The 27,102-nt window shown below is 32.7% G+C and overlaps 1 protein-coding gene and 1 long non-coding RNA gene across 2 annotated transcripts in view; both read right to left on the reverse strand.

Moving 5' to 3' along the window:
* LOC140058986 (uncharacterized) overlaps positions 1–23,928 on the reverse strand; it is a 36,834-nt gene extending 12,906 nt beyond the window's left edge. The window contains exon 1 of the long non-coding RNA XR_011847090.1: positions 23,792–23,928. This is a non-coding gene — a long non-coding RNA (uncharacterized lncRNA). The remainder of the gene's footprint in view (positions 1–23,791) is intronic.
* Positions 23,929–24,023: 95 nt separating this feature from the next.
* LOC140059393 (plexin-A4-like) overlaps positions 24,024–27,102 on the reverse strand; it is a 74,953-nt gene continuing 71,874 nt past the window's right edge. The window contains exons 33-34 of the mRNA XM_072105286.1: positions 26,686–26,833; positions 24,024–24,137 (exon numbers count right to left, since the gene is read on the reverse strand). Of these exons, the coding sequence (XP_071961387.1) occupies positions 24,024–24,137; positions 26,686–26,833 (262 nt within the window). The remainder of the gene's footprint in view (positions 24,138–26,685; positions 26,834–27,102) is intronic.

A 27,102-nucleotide genomic window follows, 5' to 3' on the forward strand; every position in this document is an offset into this window, starting at 1 on the left:
CCTTTAAATTCAATTTCTTTGCCCTGGGTCGCCATTCAGGTCACCAGCTTGGGCGCTACTCTTTCCTTGCACCTTTTGCAGTTTCCAACAAACTATAGCATTCTCTTTCTTATTATTGATGTATTAATGGCAAAGTGAGTTCAAATCAAATCATACCACTATTTCCAGTGGTGGGAAATGCTAACAGCTGAGATGACTATTTTTAGGAAAAGACCAACCAAGTTTACCGAGATATTTTCACTCAATACGATGCATAACCATTCACTTTACTAAACATATTGGCAGTTCAGAGGCTGATACACAACATATATCTCACTAGACACTTTATATGCATGGTCTAGTCATCATCGGCAAAAATGGACAGAAAAAGAAGAGAAAACATTTACAAGATTAATACTTCCTAAGTTATTGATTTCTCATCAAGAGAGTGCCCAGGGAAGTATTTCAAATAAGTATTTCTAAGAAATAGCTTAATGTTTACACCTATCAACAGACAATCAGGGAATAAAACGAAGACAAACAAATTCAACCCAAGAGTTCATCTGAAGTAGTAACAATTACTAAGAAATTTCTAAAAATAAGTAGAAGTTGGTGCATTAGAAGTAGAACAAGTTGATGAAGTATGCAAATCCAAAAACAAATTGGTCAAAACAACAATGTTATCAAAGGATATAAATGCAACACAAGCAATTTGACCAATCACAAGCGATGGATCATTCAAGTTGTCGCTTTTTGTTGGTCAACTCGCTTGCGTTGTATCCTAGAGGGAAACAAGCTTAAAGCTGAAATTAGTAATTAACAGAATAGTATTATTGTTTATTGTTAACAATCAGGAAATGAAACGAAAACAAACAAATACAACCCACAAGTTCACCTATAGTAGTAACAATTACTAAGAAATTTCAACAAAAAAAGAAACTATTTAAAAAGATTGAAGTAGTAACAACTTTTCAAACTTTGCTCTAGATTACAAGCAGTTGATATCTCCCAATATTCTACTTCTCGTTCAGTAAAAAAACAAACTCTATATCTGAACTATCACATGGAATGAAATATATGGTAATGGGCAAATAATGCGCTGAAGCGTAACATATGTGTGGGTTTTATTGTGGGCAATTGGGCGACAAACGGGCCATTGCGCACCATCACACACCTAAGGGAGCACCTAGTCAGGCCTTTAGATTATCATGACGACTGTACGTATAATTAAGCTAACAACAGGTGACACACAAATCAACAGATTTGAGTAATTTCATATTATTTTTATTGCTTGGCCTTTTAGTGATTAGCTAACGAAAACTGGGACGGCGTTACTTAACCTCCAATTTCATATTTTGTATGTAATGTTATGTAATTATTGAACCACCAAAATAAGTCTTAAGTAAACAATACCATTTGTAATCATTTGCTTTTCGTTTTTTGTGCAATAAAAGTGAGATGAACAGAACATCTTTAATGTATAAAACGATCCTTTAGATTTCTACTTTAATTTAATTATTAGTAACGTAAAGAAAAATCATCTGGATCTACAAAACAAAATTGTATACATTACTTGATTTGTATATGGATGATTACTACGAATCCTGAGGACGTGATATGTCAACTTTGCATGTTCGTGGAAATTTACGCTGACAGATATTTGAAATCGAGAAAGAAAACAACATTTGGATATTTCTTGGGCTACAGATTAAATTACATTTTGAAGAAAAGTAAAAAATAAACGAATTAAAATAATTATTCATAACAAAAAAGTTGAAGATTATGACATGTGCTTTGCAATTTGATTATCTGCACATATCACAAAAAAATGCTGTGGGTATCAGTGGCTGAATCTTCATGGAGATACAAAATACAACAATTTATTTTTTACATTTTTTACAATGCCAACTGACATTGATCGATAGTCCATTTTCAAGAAATATTCATTTCCTAGAAATTCTAAATAGATGTTTGCTTCAACCTCCTGACATTCCTTTGCAGAAGTTTTCTAAAGCTCTGTCTACACTATCAAAGTAGTTTGACAAACAAAGTATGATGTTCCCATATATGGTAGTGATATGATATCCTCGTGTCCATGTACGGGCACATCACATTTTGTTGTCATATACAGTTTGATAGTGTAGACAGAGCTTTATGCCATAGACTTGCCAATTTGTGTTCCCTGAACACTTTTTGACATGATCTATGTGCCAAAGAGATGCCATTTTGTGGTCTTGATTTAAAGTATTCAACACAATGTGCCCAGAATTACTTTCCCAAATCTCAGTTATGGCAAAGAAATGGCCCTGTGTTATATTAACGCCGTACTAGACTCTGAATACTTTTTAATGAATTTTGTATTGAAAATGTTATTGTATAATTCAACAAGTTGCAATAGAAGTACATTCATTGACTGAATACTGCAGAATGTACATGATGGTGACAGACTATATTGGTTATCTCCAATGAATTGTACTAATTTTAATTATATTTGTTATTTGTTATAGATCCTTGTCCCTAGAGGTTTACAATATAATAGTATTTGCACACCTACTGATGATGCTCTAGCTTACTTACTTTCTATTTTTATTCTACATTTCAATGATTTTCTTTTCCCAACATTAGTACGAGAGAGAGAAGAGAATTATAGTATATAAAATTCTTCTCCATTGTAAAGCTCTGTCTACACTATCAAACTTTATTTTACAAAAAAAATAATGATGTAATATCACTACCCTACTTGGGCACATCACACTTTTTTTTTGTATAGACCAGGCTTTAGATCTTTTTTTGTGTTATCATAATATATAGCAGTAAATATTTGGAAGCTACACTTTGAAAAAGTGGCGCGCCTCTTGAAAGAAGGTGTGTCCATCGTAAGGGACCTTGTCAAAATGATTCTACTGCAGTTACTGCATTTATTTTAATCTTAAACCTGTTTATAATTTGTATAGCGCCAGAATCAACTAAACCGAAGTAAAAATCAAAGGCGCTTATAATGGATGCGTTCTTTTTAAAAAATAGCAATAGAAGTTGATTTAGTAAAATGACGAGGGTGAGAATTCCAAAGAGAAGCTGCAGACCTTTGTCCATAAGATTTGGTGTTAATTCTAGGAACAAGTAGTAGGTTTTGATCAGCCAAACGAAGACAAGCAAGAGGGGTGTAGGAGGGAAGAAGATCAAGGAGATAAGTAGGTTGTTTAAGAAATAGCGCCTTAAATGTTAGTAAAAGGATCTTATATTTTATACGGGAGTCAATAAGTAGCCAATGGAGGTTATATATAATAGGAGATATGTGTGAGGATCTTCTAGTAAGAGTTAGGATGCGTGCAGCAGTGTTCTGGAGACGTTGGAGTCGATTCATTAAAGATTTCGGTAGGGCAAAAAAAAGAGAGTTGCAATAATCAAGGCGAGAAGTGACAGAGGCATTTATTAATGTAAAGGCAGTACGCTTTGACAGATACTTTCGAATGCAAGCAATGTTACGTAGATGGAAGTTAGTAGTTTTTGTAACATGACTTGTATGTTTGTTGAAGGATAATAATCCATCAAAATAAACCCCAAGATTTTTAACAAAAGGTGATGGAAAAATTGTACAGGAATTAAAAGAAATCGAGGGAATATTGAATTTGGAACGTATGATAAATTTGGTTTTAGTATTGTTAAGCAAGAGCATGTTGGATGATAGCCAGGATATGCGATTATTTTACAAACCTTTTGGGTAATCATACGCATTATTGCAATTTCTTTCTTATAAACTTTTGCATAGATCAGAAAAAAACTTATAAAATGTTTTATTCGCAGTAAGATAGTTACTGCAATAAAATAATCCTTAATTTACTACAAAAGAAATGTAACAAAGAATACAAATATTGACAAGAAAACTTAAGTATGTACAGAATACAGGATTCTAAGAAAGTGACAAAGAATGTTTGTTTTCTTTTTTCTGGAAGTGAAGTTTTACAAAAGAAAATTGTATAGAATTAAAAATGTTCAAAAAAATCCAAATGCAAAATGTGTTACTTATTCATCAAAAATGGCTTTTTAGATTAATATGATTATAAATTCCTTTATTTTTAACTGATGTTAAAAACAGAGCAAACATTAACAAATAAATTGTCAATCAAACTGTCCATCTCAGAGCAAGAAATTTGACAGCATTCTGTTGAACAGACCATCAACTTAAGTGCTTGTATATATGTATATATGTTTAATGGGAGTGTTTCTAGTATTTGATGTTAATCGGTTACGTTGTTTTAAACGACACAATTTTGAGTATGCAACTGTTTGTAGTAGTCACACCATAAAATGGCAATTTTGGTTGATTTGATTTCATTTTAAATATTTCAACAAAATCTATGTATCTTTAAAGTTATTTCAAACTAAAATATTATTATTTGCAACAGTACAAAAATATCCAACAATTTGCCATACTTAAAATGTTGCTGCTAAATTGCAATTTCTCCTGATTTTTCTAAAACAAGGAATTCAAAATTAATTAAATCAACAAGTTATTCTACAATACATAACTGTTCTCCAAAAGGTGACAACTCACAAACAAATTAAAATCGGATATAGAAAAATTTAAAACAATACCACACCCAACTATATTGTTGCAAACATGCCAAATCTTGTTTTCATGAAATAAAAATCAACAGTTAACGATAAACTGAAAGAGTTCTGAACCAATTAAGTACCACTTTAATATGTCCACAACAATTTCTATATTTTTTTTCATTGCAGTGTGATTATATCAAAGTACTTTACTTCAAAATCTCATGATCGTGGTTTTAAGTCTTAGTTTTATAAAGGAGATAAAAAAACAAAAGTAGAAAAAATAAGATTATTTTCACACATGAATATAACTAATTTTATTTAACAGTAAAAATCAATGAATATGAAGTTTAAAATGCAAAGCACAGACAGGTGAGAGAAGGTGATTAAAACGCTCAAAGCATTGAAAATGTCAAAGAAAATAGACATTCTTGCCAGTTAAAATGGTAACATTCACCTGAGCACCAACGGCGGCAGGTGAAAAATGTACGCAAGAAAGTACAGAGACCTTGATATTTATAAATACAAAGCGTAAAGTACAAATTTATATTTCTTCGTGAGGTAATTTCCCGATTGATCGTAATCAAAACGGTACTGGGTATGGTCTACTAGCTTTTCTGCTCCCAACCAGTACATCCATTCATAGAAGCCTTGATGAAGTAAGCCTATACCTAGTGGTGACCATAGAACGGTCCCGACATAACGACTATACTTCAGCTTTAGTCGATAGAAGATTAAAATATTGTTAGAGATAGAGTATACAATGTTTGATTATGTGTAGATATGTGATTTGTTCTATTATCCAAATGATGTTCCGTATATAGGAGATGAAAATAGCAGTTGGGTGTGATTTTGAATAACAAATAGCCTAATTATCCTAGACTGTATATTATGCGATAAATAATATTTTATATATATTTTTAAAAATATTTATTGTTATGATTATAATATTAATAAAAATATATTTGTTAGTATAAATTTAAAAATATAAAATATAGATATAAAGAAGAAAAGCAAAGAGATTATGGAGCGGCTATTCCTGAATATACAATAATAATTATCGTAAGTTTAATTTATAAATTTTAGATTTAGAACAAAGTACACAGTTAAAGCCACATTCCCTACGTTTTTTAGATCTAATTTAAGATCACAAACTATATTTAATGTAAAAATAATACTATATGGTCCTATTGCGATAACTTTTTTTGTCTTTAAACGGTTAAAAATGTGAAAAATAATCGATTCTAATAATTATAGCGGCCCGCTATAAATCCCAAAATGCATTGCGCGCGGATTGATATTTTTGTTTTTCACCTGTAATTCGCCCACTTTTCGATCGATCGTGAAGCCAAAACAAATGGAAGACTCCTAACTTTTCAGCGAAAATACCGGGTTTTCCCCAATTTGTATCAACGGAGTCTGGCAAAAATAGAAAGACAATTAATGCAGCAACTATACAACGTCCGGCTAGGTATATAGCTAGCGTACGATGTTCGTACGTTATCGATGTTTACCAGCTAGGCCTACAAAACTAAGCCTAGCTAGGCTAGGCCTAAGACCGTCCACGAGAGGTCGATCGCCGCAAGCTACTTAGGTAGTGCATTGTTTCTCACTTTTTATCATAATTTACCATAAAACGTACATTTAAGACAAGGAATGACATGGTTTAATGTTTTTAAAGTGATATATATGTATTATTTTCCAAAAAACGTCCAAAATTGCAGGGAAGGGATCTTTAAACAGCACAAGTAAAACAGAAGACACATCATCAACAGAGATGGACTGTACATAAGTTACCAAAGCCTCTAATTGTCCAAGAACATAGAAGTTCATCAGTTATTATGTTGTGACAAACAATACATTATTATTATTATGTTGTACAAAAAGCAGAAAGAACTGCCAAATAAATTTTGAATAATTGAGACGTATAGCTTAAATTGCGCAGTGGTGTGGACAACAAAGACAGCAACCTTCATCTACCCCAAGGTCCCTTTTTGTCATACATCAACCATCAAATGGTTTCCATTCATCTGTCTACATTAGGGAGCTTAGAAATACGTCCTAAATATTGCCAAATTAACAGGAAATACTTTAGTCGGTTGTCGCAAATAAAAAGCTCCCAAATGGAAGGTACTGAGATGGACCAGAACATTAGGGGAAACCCTTCAAAAGATAAGCTGGGTTCTCCTTTTCTGAGAAAATTTGTTCTACCACCAGAAATATAATCAAGGAGAGCTTAGAGAACATATGTTACTTTAACAACTATATGTTGAAGGAACCATGCTATAACTACCTGGCTACTCAAAAATAAGTACTGAAACCTGCTTGTACAAAGCAAAAATATTCCAATCGCTATGTAAATACTACTATATAGTCTGATGAAATTCTTATAAGATATATATACATATTATGCAAAGTTTTTTCCTTAATGATAATTTGCTTTTCTGTTAATCCATCTCTTGAGCAATGGAAAATGTAAGTGAAGTTAACCATATATATTGCTGCTGCTGCCGGCAAGTCCATCTTATCGAGATATTCTACTAACAACTGTAAATAAGATTCCAAATGAAATCGGAAATCGAGTCCTAGTTTTTATCTGAAACTTCCTAATTGCGTTAAATTATGCAGAAATTTATTCTATATAAATGTAAAACGGATACATTTTTTCCATGAAATGTTGTTAATACTTTAAAAGGTTTCTACGAATGTTTTATATGAAAACATATGGTAACTGGATGGATTAAATATATATTTATTAATACCTCCCCTAAAATCTGTATTGAGTTAAATGAGGGTTGATTAATTTGTTTCGGAAAACTCATAATAATGCATAACTTTGTACATTTCATTGTAGAAGGATCTGCAATGTTATAATTATGAGTCACTAGACGACATGCCTATCTAATAAAACATTTATTCTAGGCAAGCTCATGTTCCTGAGCATGTGCAGAATGACTTTTTGACTTGATAGCTGCGTAGTTGAGTGGCACGTTGTGAAAAAGAAATTTGACTGAATGCTACAAATGTATTTTCAACACCATTAATTCACCATTAATTCACCATTATTACTGATTCTCAAATTGTGAATAAACGTCTCTATCAGTCAGTCAAATTACAACAGAAATTGCGTAAGTCTGAAGTAGGTATTATAGTCATCATATGGATTCATTTCATAGGCTATTACTTAATCTGACAAACAAAAGATTTATGCTTTTGGGATGGGGGCATATAGAAGAGTCCTTCGAGTTCCCTTGCAATGAAGATGAATCACTGGGTGTAGACACCATAAACCCTGCAATGATGCTATGAAAACCAACGGCACAAGATTCTTCAGTCATGTCATTCGTCAAAGAGGTTTTGATAAAGAAATAACAAAAATGGCGACACCTAACAATGTCATGGGAAAATGATGTCAAAAAATGGATTGGACAAGGATTGACAACATCATCAGCTGTGGACAGTAAATGTTGCCATGAAAAAGTGATGACCATTACAGCAAGATTCGCGCCACCGGACTAAGAGAGATCCAACATTGTTAACCATAAAACACCTTGTATAGGCCTCAACTACAGAAGTTCAAACTTCTAGAAGATTAGCATACAAGGAGAAAAAATCATCTATATGTATCGATAAATATAACACTTTAGCAACTATAAAAATGATTACACAGATTAGAGTAAAATTATGCTAACTACAGGAAATGTAATTCACAATAAAATCAGAAGACAAGATAAATGCAACAGTTATCTATCAAATTGTCAAGAATCGTTCTTGACAAAATAAGCTCCTAGATTTATGCCATAAATCAATGAAACTACGATGTAGATTCTATTTTGGAAGAGTTAGTTGATAAGACTTAACTTTGGAGTTCATTTAATGAGCTTCTTCTCCATTCTATTGATTAGACTTCTATTCTACATTCGGTTAGCTACTATTCAACATTCAGTTTCTCATCATCATACCATCATCGTTGGTCACATTTATGCAGCTAAAGCTTCCTAATTTCATTAATTTATTTTTTTATTTCCTTTTTAATATCTACAGAAAGCGGTTAAATAATACTCAACATGATGCAGATAGAAAATTGAGTATTCAGTAACAAACGGTCCATCCATCAAATAACATCAAGTTTTCCTTTCATCAAAAATAAACATTAAGGAAACAGAATGTGCAGATATTAATAATTTGTAAACTAGACTAAACTCGATGGGAATGTTTCAAAATATTGATTATCATCAAACATGTTACACTTACCTGTTAAATTCACAGACAAATGTGATTTGCAGAAAATAAATCTTGCAGAAGTGAAAGAAATCACACATAAACTAGAATTTAAGTTTTTGCTCAATTTAAGCATGCGCCTTTTACTCCCACAAGTATAATACACAGCAGAAGTAATGTTACATTTAACATAAAAACATATATTTTCTCTCAATAGTCACAATGAAAGAATAGTATTTAATTAAGGTTGATTCCCACTAGAGACGCAAGGACATAGAGGCAACGTAAGTGAGTGGATCAAATCACTTGCGTTGGGCTTATACAGTATCTGTGCAGTGTGTTTCTGGTGAGAATCAACATTAAGCATTTTATATACACTCTACTACACTTCGGAAATATATTGGTCCAAACAGTTTAACATTGAATGCGTGTCATTTAATTTAATTTCATTTCATTATTTATTTGGTCTATTTAAGTATATACAAAACAAAAAAAACTGAAATTGGGGAGACCAGGGTCAACCTAAGTGAACTTAATCACTGTAGCTGAGCCGGTTGACCCAACCCCAAAGTCAGTTTACACATAAAAGACGTAAAGACAAAATACAGTATGGCATGTATGGCCACATATTTGAATGTATATGTAAAAATAGTTGACGACAATGACACTATGGTGCGCATTGTTACGTATACGAAAGATACGCACCATTTAGAGGTAATTTACGAACATATTGTATCTGCATGCGGTACCTATGCACCTATAAACCAAATGTTGAATTGTGCGCCATTTCTCACATAGCGCATAAGTTCAATCACTACATCATCTCCACATTGACGGATGTAATGATTCCCTTAGAATGGTGTTGCTACTGCGATTACTTTCTGAATGTCGAAGACTATTCCCCAAGGGACTACACATGCGTTCTATTCATAGCTAGAGTACTAAAAAAAGGGGTGTGATGAATGCGCACCTTTAAGCAATAACAGCGAGCGACATTTAAAATTAAACAACATGATACATGTACATGATACATTATTACAATCGTTTTGCTATTCTTGAAATACTGTACATCTATTTTGTGGGTAATACTTGATCTATTATTGCAAATTTCTTATTTTCGATAATAATAATAATAACAGCAATTTCCCAATATGCTCATGACGTTATATGTTTCAACTCCATGCTCCTCTCGGTCCGGAGTGTCGCGAATTCTAGCATTTTTTGTCTGTCACATAATATTCCCAAATTATATTAAGTGACATAATAGGAAAAAAGAAGAAGATTAACATTATTAAGAAAGAGTAGAGGATTGTCTACCGGTGTGCTGATCTCGGTAGGCCCTGCACTGATGACTGCCGTGAGTCTGTGGAGGGCCTAATCCTAATTTCCTCATACTTTCAGTTAATTTTAAGGATGATATGATAAATACCTTTACATTATAAAACTCTCCGGTGTAATCAACTTAAAGTACACCAGTACAATACATAATGGGATGCAACAATAATTGGTATTCTACTCAAAAAGAGAATGGGTCCTCTCCCAGTGTTCTGATCAATGTAGGCGCTGCACTGCAGCTGCCGTAGGCCAAAACCAGAACCTGCCTTGCTTCTAAACTAAGAGCGATTAATAATAAATTTACATTTCACAAATGATTTACAATTACGTAAACTAATTGATTGATTGACACTATGTATACCTATAGCGATAAGCTTGCTAATGCTGTACATCATTAAAATATTTATATGTACTTTTGAACGTTGGTGACATTGAGAATGAAGACTACATGTTTAATGAAGCTAAGCCACACTTGAGGCCTGACAGGCGTAGCTCAACAGGAGATGAATGAGGGGGCAAAGGGTTATGAACACTTTCTGAATTACAATTCTTTTTAAAAATAAAATGTACTAATTTTAAATACATGATTTCTTTCTCTTTATAATAATTCATGATAGCAAACTAGAAAGTTGCTAGTAGATTTTTTTATTTTTTTATTATTGCTCTTATTTGAATATTTGCTGGTTGTTATCTTTGAAAAATAGTAACTTTTTAGCAGGCATAGTTACTTGTGCTTCTCTGCTTTTTAGTGTGATCATGGAGGAATTATTTATCTAAAGCATGATTCCCACTAGTGAAGTAACGCAGCGATGTATTGACAAAAAGTGCTGTGTTGTGTAATCACAAGTGGGAACAGACGGCGCAACAGTGCTGCAAACATCGCAGGTTTGATTTCACGCAGACAGGGCAACACAATTTTTAGAATTTTCTTATGTTGCGTAGGTTGTACAAAGAAGGTTTTAAACTATTTACGGTTAACATTAAAAATTAATGTACATTGTGGGTTCTTTTTGTATATTTAATTTATTCATTAAGCATACACTTTTATTTCAGTAGCAAAAAAATACATTGGTACATTCTGGGAATGAAATAATGCAAGAATGATTAAAACCTCTCACACACACACACACACACTAATAAAAAAATACCATACTTTACACACAGTCCAAATAGTGGATAAATTATTTAATCAATTTTACTATCAAAAATGCAATACAATGTTTTCTTTAAAAAAAAGTGAATTAATAGACTATTTAGCAATCAAATTCAAATAAGCTAAGACGAGTGAGTTTGGGCTATCGAACAACAGGGATGTAGATATTGATGTATGCTGGCTACCCTTATAAATGTAGTAAGTCAAGGGCATTTAAGTAAAATTTAAACTTACTGTACATATGTCTTTTTTATACAGGTAGAAATATCAATCATAAACGTTTATGTATTATGTTCTTTATCGAAAAAAAAAAATTAAAAAAATGGAAAAACTTCGGTTAGGTAGGATTAGTAAGTAGGTTATAAACATTAGCAAAAGTATTAGAAACTGTAATGGGTTCTAAATGTTTCCCCTTAATAGGCATTTTACTGTATGATGTGCATGCATTAAAAATGAATTGTCCTCCAAAAAATAATTGTTCAACATTTTTATGTGGAATATGCAATTTTAATGTCACATAATAGTATATTCACTTTTACAAAAAATTGGATTAAAAATTTTTTTTATTAATATTTATTAAATATTATTAAGTATTACATTTTACAAGCAAGGCCATAAAGAGAGCTGTAGCGATCACATCTCACATAAAAGTATCCCTCTATATCGGCCAGACTTCTCTTGACACGAAGAAACATTTAATCAAAGTCATGCTTTATAATCGATATTATTAGTCTCAAGGTCAATGCATAAACAACTATAAAACAAGCAGACTTCAAATACAGACAAATATTTACGAGTATTTTAGCTTTCTAGGGAATCGTAATCTATAAGCTATAAATGTACAGTCATGCTATAAAAACAACAATGTTATAAATTGCATCAATACGGACAACTACAAACTTTTATGGGAATGGAATGAAGCATTGTGTCAATACATTGTTTGACGTTCATACTATTGAATTCTGCCAAGTTGTAAACAATTATCCTCTATAGCAATGTCACCAACCTGTGATGATTATTATCGAAGCATAATATAAGACCAGACTTAGAAAAGAATACTCAATCTCTCCACATTTTTCAAGTAGCTCTATTTCCTCTTCTGAGAATTTAAAAGCATCCCCACCTCACCAATTCTTTGTTGTTGTTGTTTTTTTTGGAAGGGAAGGGTGGGACAGGGAGGGAATGCACCAACTACAAAACAAAGGCTAAGGATATATACTACCGTGGAAAGAAATTGTTTTGTCATAAATAAAATATTTGTTATAAATTTGTGCCGATCATCATCTGATTAACAGTGCTGTATCTCCATATATGACAATATTTCCATATTATCATAGGCAAATTTCATAATAGAGCATCTTATCTCAAATCACATGTGGATTCTTATGTAAGGGAAGGTTTAGGTTAGGGTCTATGATACAGGCATCACATGTGAAACACATACATCCTGTATCATGTATTTTGCTTGTGATACTGGACACAGTATCAACAATCAACTGCAATCAAAAGGTTGAATGTATTTTTAAACAACATTGTCAAGCCAGAATTGTTCATGCAAATGTCAGATAAATAACAACTTTATTAGATAATAAACAGAATTCCTGGATGAATTACGAAGCTATATTTGTCTCTATTCAGATCATGCACTAGCGCGAGTCTTTTAAATAAAGATCTTTAAGATCTAAAAATGTTTCCCACAAATGACGTAAACTTGACTGACGAATTTAAAGTTGGAAAATATTCTAGTTGTCTATATTAGTAATTGATTAAAAAAATGTAGTACCTAAGTATGTGCTCTTTCGAATAAACCACAATATACAATAATAATGGAATCAAAGGGCTTACAATATTAAATTTATTGACAGATTTTCTAATACAATCTGTTATCTATTTCTGTTAGTTAGGCTTAATTGCTTTCACAGTCATAATTTTAAGTAAAACCTTTTAGTGTAAAACATTATGTATTGCAACCTTTAAACACAGACAGACGAATGGAAAATTTAATTATACTTTCAGTATTTGTATATACATGTATTTGTTATTCTTAATGTTGCTTCGGATTGAAGTGGAGAGACTATAATGTTTGATAAATTCGAAAAAAATGTGCATTCATTCATTTTAAATTTAACTATATATACATACAGTAGTTTAATTTGATTTATTTATAGTTTGTAACGCACCTGAGTATATCCTTGGAATTTGATTGGTTAATTCTGTATCATATGCTGTTCAATATTACTTCTATTGCATCTATATATAAATTTACGTAAGGGCAAAATTCGGTAAATCGCGCCTTACTTCTATAATTTTTACTCGATGGTATATAAAGTTGGTTCGTACTTTCGGTACTGATTTTAACCACCTGATGTAACCCTGTTTACTAATTAAATTAAGTTAGATAATTAGTTATTGACAATTAAAACGAATTTAGGTTCAACGATTTGCCCCAAATAGGGGTGTTTTCCGATCGTGGTATACACTGTCTAATGGATGTCCATCTTGAAAAATACCCGCCACAAAAATGCGAGGAGGCTTCGCATTTTCCTATCTCCTCCTACGATAATTGTTTTTAATAGCTGAAAACCGGTTGAACAGTTCGAGTACAGCATCATAATGTTGAAGACAGGCCGATTTTCTTTAAAAAATACTATTTTGATACATTTAATATACGTTTTTACAAATGTATTGATTTGTGATGAATGGAACATTCCAAATTATTTGGTTTAACCATACAGGTATAGATTTAGATTTATGGGCCCCCTTGGAGAATAAACATAAATAGTATTGCAATGCTGTACAATACTGTTAAGGTATTAACCACTTTTGATCGCAATTTGAATCGCAAATTTCTTACTGTGAGTGTTGGTACTGTTAGATGTAATATAAAAATATATACAAATAAACTTTATTACTGTGAGTGTGGGTAGGCCCTACTGTTAGATTATAAACATATAATATACAAATAAACATTCTAAATTATTTGGTTTAACCATAGAGGTATAGATTTAGATTTATGGGCCCCCTTGGAGAATAAACATAAATAGTATTGCAATGCTGTACAATACTGTTAAGGTATTAACCACTTTTGATCGCAATTTGAATCGCAAATTTCTTACTGTGAGTGTTCTGTTAGATGTAATATAAAAATATATACAAATAAACTTTATTACTGTGAGTGTGGGTAGGCCCTACTGTTAGATTATAAACATATAATATACAAATAAATAAACGTTATTACTGACAGTTGCTTCTCAACGTTTGTATTAATTAATAATTTAAAAATATATAAACGTCGTAGTGGTGTATCGTTACATGTACTTTACTATTTCATATCAATCGACTATGACAGTGAGAGTTTTAACAAAGTACCGTATTAAATCGTAAATGTTTTACTGTATTTAGTGGTATATTATTTATAGGCCTATAAAACATTAAAAACAATATTTCGTTACTGAGTGGATAAGAATATATTTTAAAATGTTTCCTCTTTGTACCTATCTTCTTCCCCCATCCCTCAACCCTTAATGTTACATACAAAACACAAATTGGGTTTGTTTAAATGAGTCCAAATAAAAAAAATTTGACTCATTTTGTTTCTCTCTCGGAAGTAATTCCCAGGGTGCTAATTTTTGTTGACTACATAAACAATGTGTATATTAATTCGTTTCTGTAAACGACAATGTATTATAGTCCTGCGGTACGTACATTTGAAATCTCCATTTTTTTCTCGCTGGAAATACTGTGTATTCGAGAACCATCTGTGGGCACGACCTAGATGGTACGCGAGCGAAGCGAGCGTGCCATCTAGTGTTAACAATTCTATTAAAGCTTTTTGTAAAGATATTGAAAATAGTAAAGATAGATTTCCAAAGGAAATATGTATAGTGACACAACTAAGTATATCCTTAGGATTTGATTGGTTAATTCTGTATCATATGCTGTTCAATATTACTTCTATTGCATGGTAACAATTATATTAGTTCTATTCCATGACAGCTTGTTGTAAAGATTTTGAGAATAGTAAAGTTAAATGTGTAGTTTGTGTGTTCCCAAAAGAAATATATATATGAGGCCTGGCATCACAAAAGCGGCGCAGAGTCGAAACCCGAATTTTTGAGATATTTAGCCTTGAAGTTCAGAATGTGAAAAACGGCCCATTTTAAAATTTCAACAAAAAACGATAGTATAAACACTTATCTTTAACATATCAAACTCTTGTTCATAAAAAAATATCACAAGTATGTGTATTTTGCAATTATTTAATTCGTTTCCATTGAAAATCATTAGGAAATTGTATTTTTGTTCACTCAAAAATCAACTTTCTTTACGGCGCTTTTGTAAACAAACCACTAACCCGAATCACGTCATGTTTGGTACCTATCTGTTCGAAAATATATCAGCTACCATAAATTTTAACAACCTAAGGGATTTTTTTAAATCTAGCCAATGGAAATTGTTTTATTAAGGTGTTAGGTTGCTGAATTTTCTAAGAAGAATTTATGAATCCTTGACTGTGATTGGCTATAGAGATAAATTACGCTCTCTGATTGGCTGACGCTTTTGTTTACGATTAGCAGCATGGCTTCTATTGTAGTTTCTCGAATGAACGTTTTAAGATTTTGTTAATCGTTACTTTTATCCATATATTTTTTTAAAATAACAAAAAATATAATATCATGTACCACACAGTGATATATTTTCGACTAGTTTGCGGTTATATTGAAAAGAAAATAGTGAGTTTTGACAGAGAGTCTTGTCGTGTTGATCGGAGGGCTAGGCTAGGCCAAGCTAATCGGCGTCGCTACTTCATTGTTGATTTTCTCAAAATAAAGATTTCCTGAGCTAGAAAGTGACTCGTATGTTTTTATTAATAACTCTTCATATAATAAACCAATTTTAATAAACAACGGCTCATTTTAAAGCTTATTAAATATAGATTACGAATATATAAAAATCGAAAAAAATATTATTTCCGACACTACGGCGATTTTGTGATGCCATGCCTCATATAGTTTATAGATTTCTAACACATCTGAGTATCCTTGGAATTTGATTGGTTAATTCTGTATCATGTGTTGTTCAATATTATTTATATTGCATGGTAACAATTCTATTATTTCTATTCCATGCTTTTTGTAAAGATTTTGAGAATTTGAGTTTGTGCATTTTCAAAAGGGAATATATTATGGTTAAAAATGTTTTGGTTGCTGGACGTCGGTCATTAGTTCTAATTACACTAGCTGAGAAGCTGAATAAAATAACTTATTATTGTATGCTTATTCCTATCTCTAGTAATTAATCACAATATCGTGATATTCAAAACAACTAAAATATTAATCTTAATCTAATTGAAATCATCAAAGCGTTCATTGTATATCACAATGCATCTCGGATTTAGTAATTAATTTGCGATACAAGTTTTATCTTACAACATATTATTTCTCATGAAGAAAAATTTTAAAATGTTCTAATAAGAAAAGGTGTAGTAGAATCCAAGATATTAAATACAGTAGAATGTATTAGAGGGAGCAGGCTGGTTTTTCCCACTGACATTTGCATCATCGATATTTAAATGTATGGTCCTTTAATACATTAAACATTTTTTTTAAATAGAAATTTCCTGTGAATGTCATTTTGTTTACTCCACAAGAATTACCCACAGAAATTTAACGAGTGTGAAAGGATGTTTAAACCACAATTATTCCTGTTGTGTTTGATTTCTCCAGGTACCTGTAACACTGAAGGCGACGTGATCCATCTAAACCACAATCACAAAACAGGAAATCATGCCTCATATATCACTTCTTACATCAAGTAAAATGAAAACATAAGCAAAAATTAATACTTATTGGTTTAAGCACGGTTCATAATAATATTTTATCTTTACATATATTAATTCATACTGCGAGAAACTAAATCGCCCACTAATTAAAAATGGATACAAAAGTCAAAATAATACCAGACTTTGTTTAAAAGCAACATTACTTTTCATTTGAGTTTACAAATTTTCATTTCTGTCAGCAGTAGCACAAAGTCAAAAGCTTCTTAATGTTTATGTCCTCTGGGAATATAACTGCCTAAAGGCACGGCGCGAAAACTGGAAATTGTCAGCAAGGTGCCATTCTGAAGTAACTGTACTGAATGCAATAGTACATTTATATCACTTAGTAAACTAATTTGCAAGTAGTGCCAAGGTTGGACTCAAACTCACAATCTCCATATCACTAGCTGAGTGTTCATGGCTTTATATACCACCAAGCTTACAATGATGGCTAGGCAAAACAAGAACCAATTGGCTCCATGACATAAAAAAGCTACTTTTGAGAAATTATCATTGTGACTGTAATATCATGGTTGGTCCCTACTTAAAATGAACTTTTCTATAAAGGTCTTAAAAACAGTATAAGTATATCATCCAGTTATAATTAAATAATTTAAAAAAATTGGCTCTTCATTTAAAATTCACTCTACAGCTCCAATGATCTGTTGACATTTTGTACAGGATTGGCTGCTCAAATATTTGCTCTAAAATTGTCCAATATGAGTAAACACAAGATGTAAATAATATAACAATTGAAAAAATCAATGTTATTTTAGAAAGTGTTTCAATTTTAAGAAATGATAACTGAAATCACATGATATACACAAGGTACAGTGACAATCACATGTTTAGAACATCTGGCAAATCAATATAGCAAGATGACATCACATTATTGACTTAAGTTATTAATGTTCACAAGAGGCTCCACACGTTGGATTGAAATGATACTTTGTAAACAACCCATTGAGGCACCACTGGTTTAATGAACAAATGATTTTACTAAATGAGTGGGGTTGTGGCTTGGTGGTTATGATGCTTGGCTACCACTCCAATGGTCCTGGGTTCAAGTCCTGTCACATGTCAGGATTTTTTCTGAGGACCAAATTACTCCACTCCCAAAGACTTGTAATAAGACTTTGTTTATGTAGAGCATCTTGTGTATATGTTTGTCTTGTGAACCTCTGAGGGTCCCTAATGAGCAGCAATAGCTGAATGGATCACCCTCATTAAATATGGTTTAAAAAAAACAAAAAAAAAACTTCTGTTACAACAACAACAAATAATAATAACAAAACTGTGGCTTCTATTAACGCACTGATTTGTAAAACCGCTGTTTTTTAATAAAACCTTCCATTCGGTGAAACCACTGTTCATTGCTGAATCAAACCTAACCTACATATGACCTTAAAAATACCATTACTGACAACTAACTAACCATGACAGGACATGAACCCATAATGACAGCGTTACAAGATAAGCACTCAGCCACTCTTGCATGATGCTTCTCAAATTACGCGTCTAATACCGAGAGGATTATACGATCAACCAAAATGAATTATATGAATAGCAACACAAGACAGCATCCACCTAAGCTAGCAACATTTTCTTTAAACCTGTCTTCGGGCGAAATTCACTTTAATCAAAGTTAACCAGGTTCTTTTCCATGTTGATCACCGGAGCTTTATTTGTCCTCCATAATGTTTACGATGGATGGTTAGAAACTCGTTACTGCGTCGACCTACTTCGGTACCCAGGTAATCACGAGTTTCATTAATCTACTTTCGACTATGGATTAATTATTGATTTTCAAATAGCAATTGTGAGATTTCTTTACATTCATAGACAATATAAAATATAACACAATACTACAGGTAATAATAATACCTATAAATTTACAAAATCATCATTGATTTTACAATAACAATTTTCGAGTCAAGATTAAAAACAATACAAGTTGATTTAATATAAGTTTTCATCGTTGGAATATATTTTCTAGGTCGGGGTATGTGAGGACAAAATCTATATACAGTAAAAGTATTTATAAATTTAACAAACAAATTTATTCACTTATTATAAAATTGTTTAAAAAACATTACAACAATCAAAAACTTTCCTGGTATCAACATACAAAATATTGAATCCAACTTTAAATAGAGCTGTAGCTGTATTACATTTATTAGTCTAGAAAAGAAGTTAAAACTAGAACGGGGGGGGGGGGGGGGGGAGTTATTTGCATACAAACCAGACGGCAAGGTGTAGCATCTACTTCCTGTTTTACTAAAAATACTATGGACTTGAACTATTAAGACGATAGGAAAAAGGTCACACCTGAAAGGGCACAGTATTTGTACTGCTCCCCGGCAAATGGAAACCGTTTGCGATTACACTGAAGACTAGGTTTCCCCTCTAGCGATGGGCTTAGCATCCAGTATAGCTAAAATCTTTGCTAAACTTGTGCGATAAACCCCGACATAAAACAGGGTCACCTGCCATTTGCCATGCTTTTGCTACTAAATCCTCGAAAATATATCCTGTAAATGCGGCACCTCCCCGTATTTTCCCATACTTGTGCTACCAGGCCCACAAAAATATATCCTGTAAATGCGGCACCTCCCCGTATTTTCCCATACTTGTGCTACCAGGCCCACAAAAATATATCCTATAAATGCGGCACCTCCCCGTATTTTCCCATACTTGTGCTACCAGGCCCACAAAAATATATCCTATAAATGCTTCACCTCCCCGTATTTTCCCATACTTGTGCTACCAGGCCCACAAAAATATATCCTGTAAATGCGGCACCTCCCCGTATTTTCCCATACTTGTGCTACCAGGCCCACAAAAATATATCCTATAAATGCTTCACCTCCCCGTATTTTCCCATACTTGTGCTACCAGGCCCACAAAAATATATCCTATAAATGCTTCACCTCCCCGTATTTTCCCATACTTGTGCTACCAGGCCCACAAAAATATATCCTGTAAATGCGGCACCTCCCCGTATTTTCCCATACTTGTGCTACCAGGCCCACAAAAATATATCCTGTAAATGCGGCACCTCCCCGTATGGAAATATGTAAGAGTGAACCCCACCCCATTGACAAAGAAGTATAGAAAATGCACATTGACAGTAAGCAAATTGGATTGAACCACAAGGAGAGTTAATTATTTGGGATGTAACTCTCAACAAAAGGAAGAAATTACAACAGAGGGCTCTGTAGCAAATTAGGATCTATAGCTTTTGAGAAATTATTAATCGTCAATCTATCAAAAATGTTCATACTACAACTGCAATCAGAATAAGTAGTTTGAACACATGCCACTTAGCTAATTCATATCTTTCATCAAATCCGCTAAAACCTATCCCACACATTATAAGATCTTCAAGTCGAAATTAAAACAGCCTTCGCATTTATCTTAACAACGGGTAAATACGGTAATCGGTTGTTGCTTATTGCTTGTGCACTTTAAGCGAACACAACCGCTCAAAAATGACGTCTATCCATAATTAACGACTGAGTATTTATAACAGTAAGTATTATTTTTATTTATCCTTCACAATAAGTCAATGTACTATAAAATAATAATAAATTTAACCGACATTTTGTAAATCAGCAATTATTTGTTACAAACATCTTTTCTCAGTACATATATGCAGAGATGAGTTTGATTGGAACAAAACAAATTATGTAACTATCAACTTGAAACATATCTGCTAGATAGATCTATAGATAGATAGCTCTCAGGAATATAAGGATGAAATAATTGTGTAAACGCCGGCGAGAAGACCATAGAAGAATCTAAATAAATACTTCAAGCATTTCTAAGAAGAATAATTTAAAGTTGCTCCATATTTCCAGTTTCCAATAAGAAACAAAACTGATTTGTTTGCATTTTTCGGAAGTGAAGGAAGAAGAGAAGCCGTATTAGCATCACCTTGCCGAATCATTTGTCATATCTGTGACTTTACCTAATGACAATACAGGAAACATTTTGAATATATGAAATACTTGCAGCAAATCTGCTACAACCTAAAGATATTCCAAAGACTATCTATAAATTACTCCTACTTAAGTTGATGTATTGATTTTTTTATTTTTTTATTTATTTATTCAACTTCTCACTAACACTGTTAATGAAGGATCGGGACCAACAGGTGGTAAACACCTCTAAAACGGTCCAGTCCCAATTGCTCAGTTTCTGTGTGTGACAGTGGCTGTGTTTGTGTGGACTAGTACATCGGGGTAGCCCCCTACTCGTCTCGAAAGATGTACTAGGTTCTTTAAAGTGCACATGAGCTATGTGTACACTGGACCTACGGTTTATAGTCCTTATCCGAGAAGACTCGTTCTACCACCAGAACCATGGAGCGAGTGAGCCTCGAACCCTTGCCGATGTTATGGCTACGTAATTACGGTTCCACTGTCTTAACCGCTCGGCCACTCACTTACTTTATTATTTGATATAAATGCATGCAATTGTATAAATTATATCAAATATCAATATTGTTTGTTTGTTTGTTAAATTATTAGTTTCTCCACACATTTTAAAATAAAAGATAAAAATTACAATTGCAAAAAGAAAATTACAATAAACAAGAAAAACATAAAAAATGTGCGGATGGAGGTCAAAATAAGTTGCAGACAACTTTAAGTCGTGACCACCAGTTAAAAAAAAAAAAAAAAAAAAAATATTAAAAATAAAATAGAACAACCTTAATTAAGGGGACACTCTCAGGACCCAACAATCGATCCTCTTAATAGGAGTCTCCCTGAACAGCTGTTGGTGGTACAATGGATCCCCTTAACAGGGGGCTCCCTGAACAGCTGTTGGTGGTACTGGTGGAACACATATATTACTTATAATATATATATTATTTTTTTTTTCACAAGAAAGTGTCCCTTTAATAGGTGTTTCCCTATAGAAAAAGTTCTACTATGCATTGACATTATTATATATTCCTTTATATATTTTCATAGAGGATTAAATGATATTTAATCCTCTATGGACTAGTGGTCAAGACACCAGACTTGTTACAAAGATGTACCAGGTTCGAATCTTCCCAGTGCCAAACTTTCAACTGTTGATTCTATACATGTAATATCATATTATTTTATTGCAACGTTCCAATTTAGCATAAAATGCGTAACCTTCGTTTTAAATCTAATGTTTGTTTGTCTCATTTGAACTTATTTCATTAAGATTAATTGGGTTAAGCTTTTAAATAAAATTCAAATTGTTCAAATACATTCCCAGATATTCTTACTGTATATTAATATTCAGAATAATAATAGGCAGAATAAATAAACCTATAGATACGGTGCAATTATTCTACACATGATGGAACTCAAATATATGATTGATTGAATAAATATTCGACAGTATAAGTCATGTGACCTATTCTAGTTATAACTAGGGTTCACATTGAACAGAGTAGAATGAAGAGATATTGAAAGATTAGACGCTAGCTAGCGGCAAGGCAATGTACCTGAGAAGGGTTTTAATTTTGTATACAATCAGTCTTCAACATCAAGTATGCAGGTACGAATACCTTACAATTACAAGGGTGAAATTTATTGTATATCAACAATATTTAGTAAATTCAGCCAAAGCTAACCCTAAGAGACCTTCAGAACAATAAAATTTGACAATGCCACTAATAAAAATGAAATCACGGCTTAAATAAAATGTAGACATGAACGAGAAACCACCACTGCCCCGCCCCGCCCCGCCCCGCCCCTCCCCTCCCATTTTTCATTTTACTATGTTTTGAGAATCTTAAAATGAATATTCTAAAAAGTATTAGACTATTTGGTACAAGTCTGAGCAAAGCTGATTTAAATGCTCAATAATAATATATACAATTATACGTGTTTACAATGGAAGGATAGCCATTGGTTAGGACACTTGACTGTCATACAGATAGACCCGGGTTCAATTCCCGACAACTCCCAGTCCACTCAGCTGTAAATGAGTACCTGGTTGAAAATACTAGGGAGAAAAAAGGTGGCGTGGAAAGGAACTGGCCACCCTACCACATAATGCAGAGGCTTAGTACAATGAGCTCCTAACAGCTCATTCCCCTACGTTCAGAGAACACGAGACTCACCTCACCTCACAATGGTAGAATATTAAATATGAACGTTTATATACACAAGAGGGCGGTATTGTACTTTTACTACTTTCAGTACCAAGTCATAGAGATGGATGGATGGACCACCCTCGTAATATATTGTTGGGAAAAAAAATGTGGTTGGGTTGGTCCATGTATAATAGGGGCTTTATGCATCAGGACAGAAGTACTGCCGATGGCAATTCACACAAGACTTTACCTATTTTCATAAAATGCATGGTTCAATCTCCTTTCCATAATTTCCTAGGAGATCTAAGTTACATATTTGTTTTGAATGTCAAGATTACTACCAAAAAATATATAATTTTCTTAAATACCATTTACAATTCTAACATAAATTGAAATATATAAATATAGATAGAACTATTCCATTGAAGATAATAAGTAATGGAGCTGTAGCTTGGTGGTTAACGTGCTTGCCTTCCAATCTCAACATCAGTGGTTCGATCCTGGCCTAGTGCCAGGGTTGTAACTCACGCTTTCAACTCAACTCTCTAAGCTTCAAATGAGACTTAATTTATAAGCACGATAAATTTTAAATTTAAGTAATTGTGCTTGCTATTGGATGCAAATGAAATGAAAAAGTGGTACATACCTCGTTTACGCATTCTAATTCTTCGTTGAGGAAGTTTTTAGCTGCCGTCGGCATCTTTTGAATGCTACTATAAAAATTATTTACATATTCCCGGTATTTTGGCACTTCTCGCGTGTACAACAATCGATTTGTTGACGTGTCCTATAGAAAGGTAAAAAAAAAAAACAGATTTAACAAAAACATTGAAGCTGTATTGTCCCTTGAAACACAAAAAAATGAAGGTCAAAATATTCTAAAAGTTTTTAGCTGCCGTCGGCATCTTTTGAATGCTACTATAAAAATTATTTACATATTCCCGGTATTTTGGCACTTCTCGCGTGTACAACAATCGATTTGTTGACGTGTCCTATAGAAAGGTAAAAAAAAAAAACAGATTTAACAAAAACATTGAAGCTGTATTGTCCCTTGAAACACAAAAAAATGAAGGTCAAAATATTCTAAATTTAAAGTGGCCATATCAAAGTAATATTAAAGTTATTCACTTTAAGTCGAAAATTTGAGCCAAAAACAACAAGTTTACGTAATTAACAGGTAAATTAGTTTGATTACATTTCATCTGGAAAATCGTCACGAGCGAAAGTAAACAAAGATTTCAAACCATGAGTACGCATTATGCATATGCTAAATTAGGATTGTTTACAACTCGTCACGGTTAAGAAGGTTTTTTCACACAGATCATGAGGAAGTTTTATGATTATGCATACAGAGTAGCCAAACAAGCGCGTTTCATTATGGGATATGTTTTGATTGAAAACTTTGACTGGAAGTCAAAGTTATTTTTTTAACAAAAAAACGTCTGTATTTCAGTTAATTTTTTTTTTTCCGACAAATTTTTGGTGATAGTTAATAACTATTATGATATTTCAAAATGACCCACCTTTTTTCGAAATCTATTATTTTTTATTTTTTTGGAATTAGTCAAAGGGACAATACATCTTTAAATGATTAATTTGTAATTCTAAAGAACCCGTAAACACATTTTTTCTCATTTGTTTGTGATTATCTGGTTAACAAAACATTCAAAGTATAAAAGTTATTTTTTCTAGACTTCACAAACCTTTTAAAATGAAAAATTGAATTTATAAAAGACTAAATCCGAGTTCGAAAGTTCAATTATTTATTTCTAAATGCATAGAACATTAAAAGCATCCATTTTTTCATACTTGTTGAATAAGTTAGCCTTTTCTTTTTCTTTTTCCTTTGAAAATTGATATTAATATTCAAAATTACTATTAATAAAAATCTGGATGTCATATAGTATTTTATCATAAACAACATGAAATCATATAAGATATCAAATCATAAAACAATTTTGGAATTGAAGAATTCTTTATTTAAAAATAGAATCATAGCGCTATGTTTCCAAGAAGTTCAAAGGTCATCAGTGAAAAATTATTTCCAGTTATTTTCATATACAAAAACAGATAAACAATTAGAAGTATTGCATCACTCTCGTATGGTATACTGACAAGCCTGAATGGCAGCTCGATAAAAGCAGTTACAAAAAATATTTGTAAGAGAGATGATGGACCGGTAACGTCTGCTGCGAACACCTCAAATACACTATGTATGGTACGAGTAGAATCTTGCTATATAGAATTTGTTTTCTTACTTTGTTGTGTTGTGTTTCCCACAAAAGGAACATCAAAATGACTTGTGTTTCTCACAAAAGGAACATCAAAATGACTTGTGTTTCCCACAAAAGGAACATCAAAATGACTTGTGTTTCCCACAAAAGGAACATCAAAATGACTTGTGTTTCCCACAAAAGGAACACCAAAATGACTTGTGTTTCCCACAAAAGGAACATCAAAATGACTTGTGTTTCCCACAAAAAGAACATCAAAATGAATTGTTTCCCACAAAAGGAACATCAAAATGACTTGTGTTTCCCACAAAAGGAACACCAAAATGACTTGTTTCCCACAAAAGGAACATCAAAATGACTTGTGTTTCCCACAAAAGGAACATCAAAATGACTTGTGTTTCTCACAAAAGGAACACCAAAATGACTTGTGTTTCCCACAAAAGGAACATCAAAATGACTTGTGTTTCCCACAAAAGGAACATCAAAATGACTTGTGTTTCTCACAAAAGGAACATCAAAATGACTTGTTTCCCACAAAAGGAACATCAAAATGACTTGTGTTTCTCACAAAAGGAACATCAAAATGACTTGTGTTTCCCACAAAAGGAACATCAAAATGACTTGTGTTTCCCACAAAAGGAACATCAAAATGACTTGTGTTTCCCACAAAAGGAACATCAAAATGACTTGTGTTTCCCACAAAAGGAACATCAAAATGACTTGTGTTTCCCACTAAAAGGAACATCAAATGATTTGTGTTTCTCACAAAAGGAACATCAAAATGACTTGTGTTTCCCACAAAAGGAACATCAAAATGACTTGTGTTTCCCACAAAAGGAACATCAAAATGACTTGTGTTTCCCACTAAAAGGAACATCAAATGATTTGTGTTTCTCACAAAAGGAACATCAAAATGACTTGTGTTTCCCACAAAAAGAACATCAAAATGAATTGTTTCCCACAAAAGGAACATCAAAATGACTTGTGTTTCCCACAAAAGGAACACCAAAATGACTTGTTTCCCACAAAAGGAACATCAAAATGACTTGTGTTTCTCACAAAAGGAACATCAAAATGACTTGTGTTTCTCACAAAAGGAACATCAAAATGACTTGTGTTTCTCACAAAAGGAACATCAAAATGACTTGTGTTTCTCACAAAAGGAACTGAACATCAAAATGACTTGTGTTTCCCACAAAAGGAACATCAAAATGACTTGTGTTTCCCTCAAAAGGAACATCAAAATGACTGATCAATAAATATATAATAATTTGTGATGGCTATAAATGTATATATATATCCTTACCTTTGTGTATTTGATAGCTTCCACTGAACATGAATCAAGCAATGTCTCAGCGATAATCTTGAGGGCAGCCTCTACAGGTAACGTTTGTAAAATATCAAAGATAAAGTTTGGATGCGTAATTACCGTCACCCAGAACCTTTGACCAAGGCTGTCAAAAATAACATTAAGAATCATTAAAATAAATAACTTATTACTCTTACTGCTATTTCCTCTTTACATATAACTGGTTCCTCCTTTACATGATACCAATTCTATCTTTTACATGCCACTGCTTCCTTCTTTTACATGCCACTGGTTCCCTCTTTTAAATGCCACTGGTTCCCTCTTTACACAACCCCTTGACACACCATCGGTTCCCTCATTTTAAATACAACCCATTAGCACACCACTGGTTCTATCTTTACATGCCACTTGCTC

This window comes from Antedon mediterranea, chromosome 9 (genome assembly GCF_964355755.1).
Source record: "Antedon mediterranea chromosome 9, ecAntMedi1.1, whole genome shotgun sequence".
Lineage (NCBI taxonomy): Eukaryota > Metazoa > Echinodermata > Crinoidea > Comatulida > Antedonidae > Antedon > Antedon mediterranea.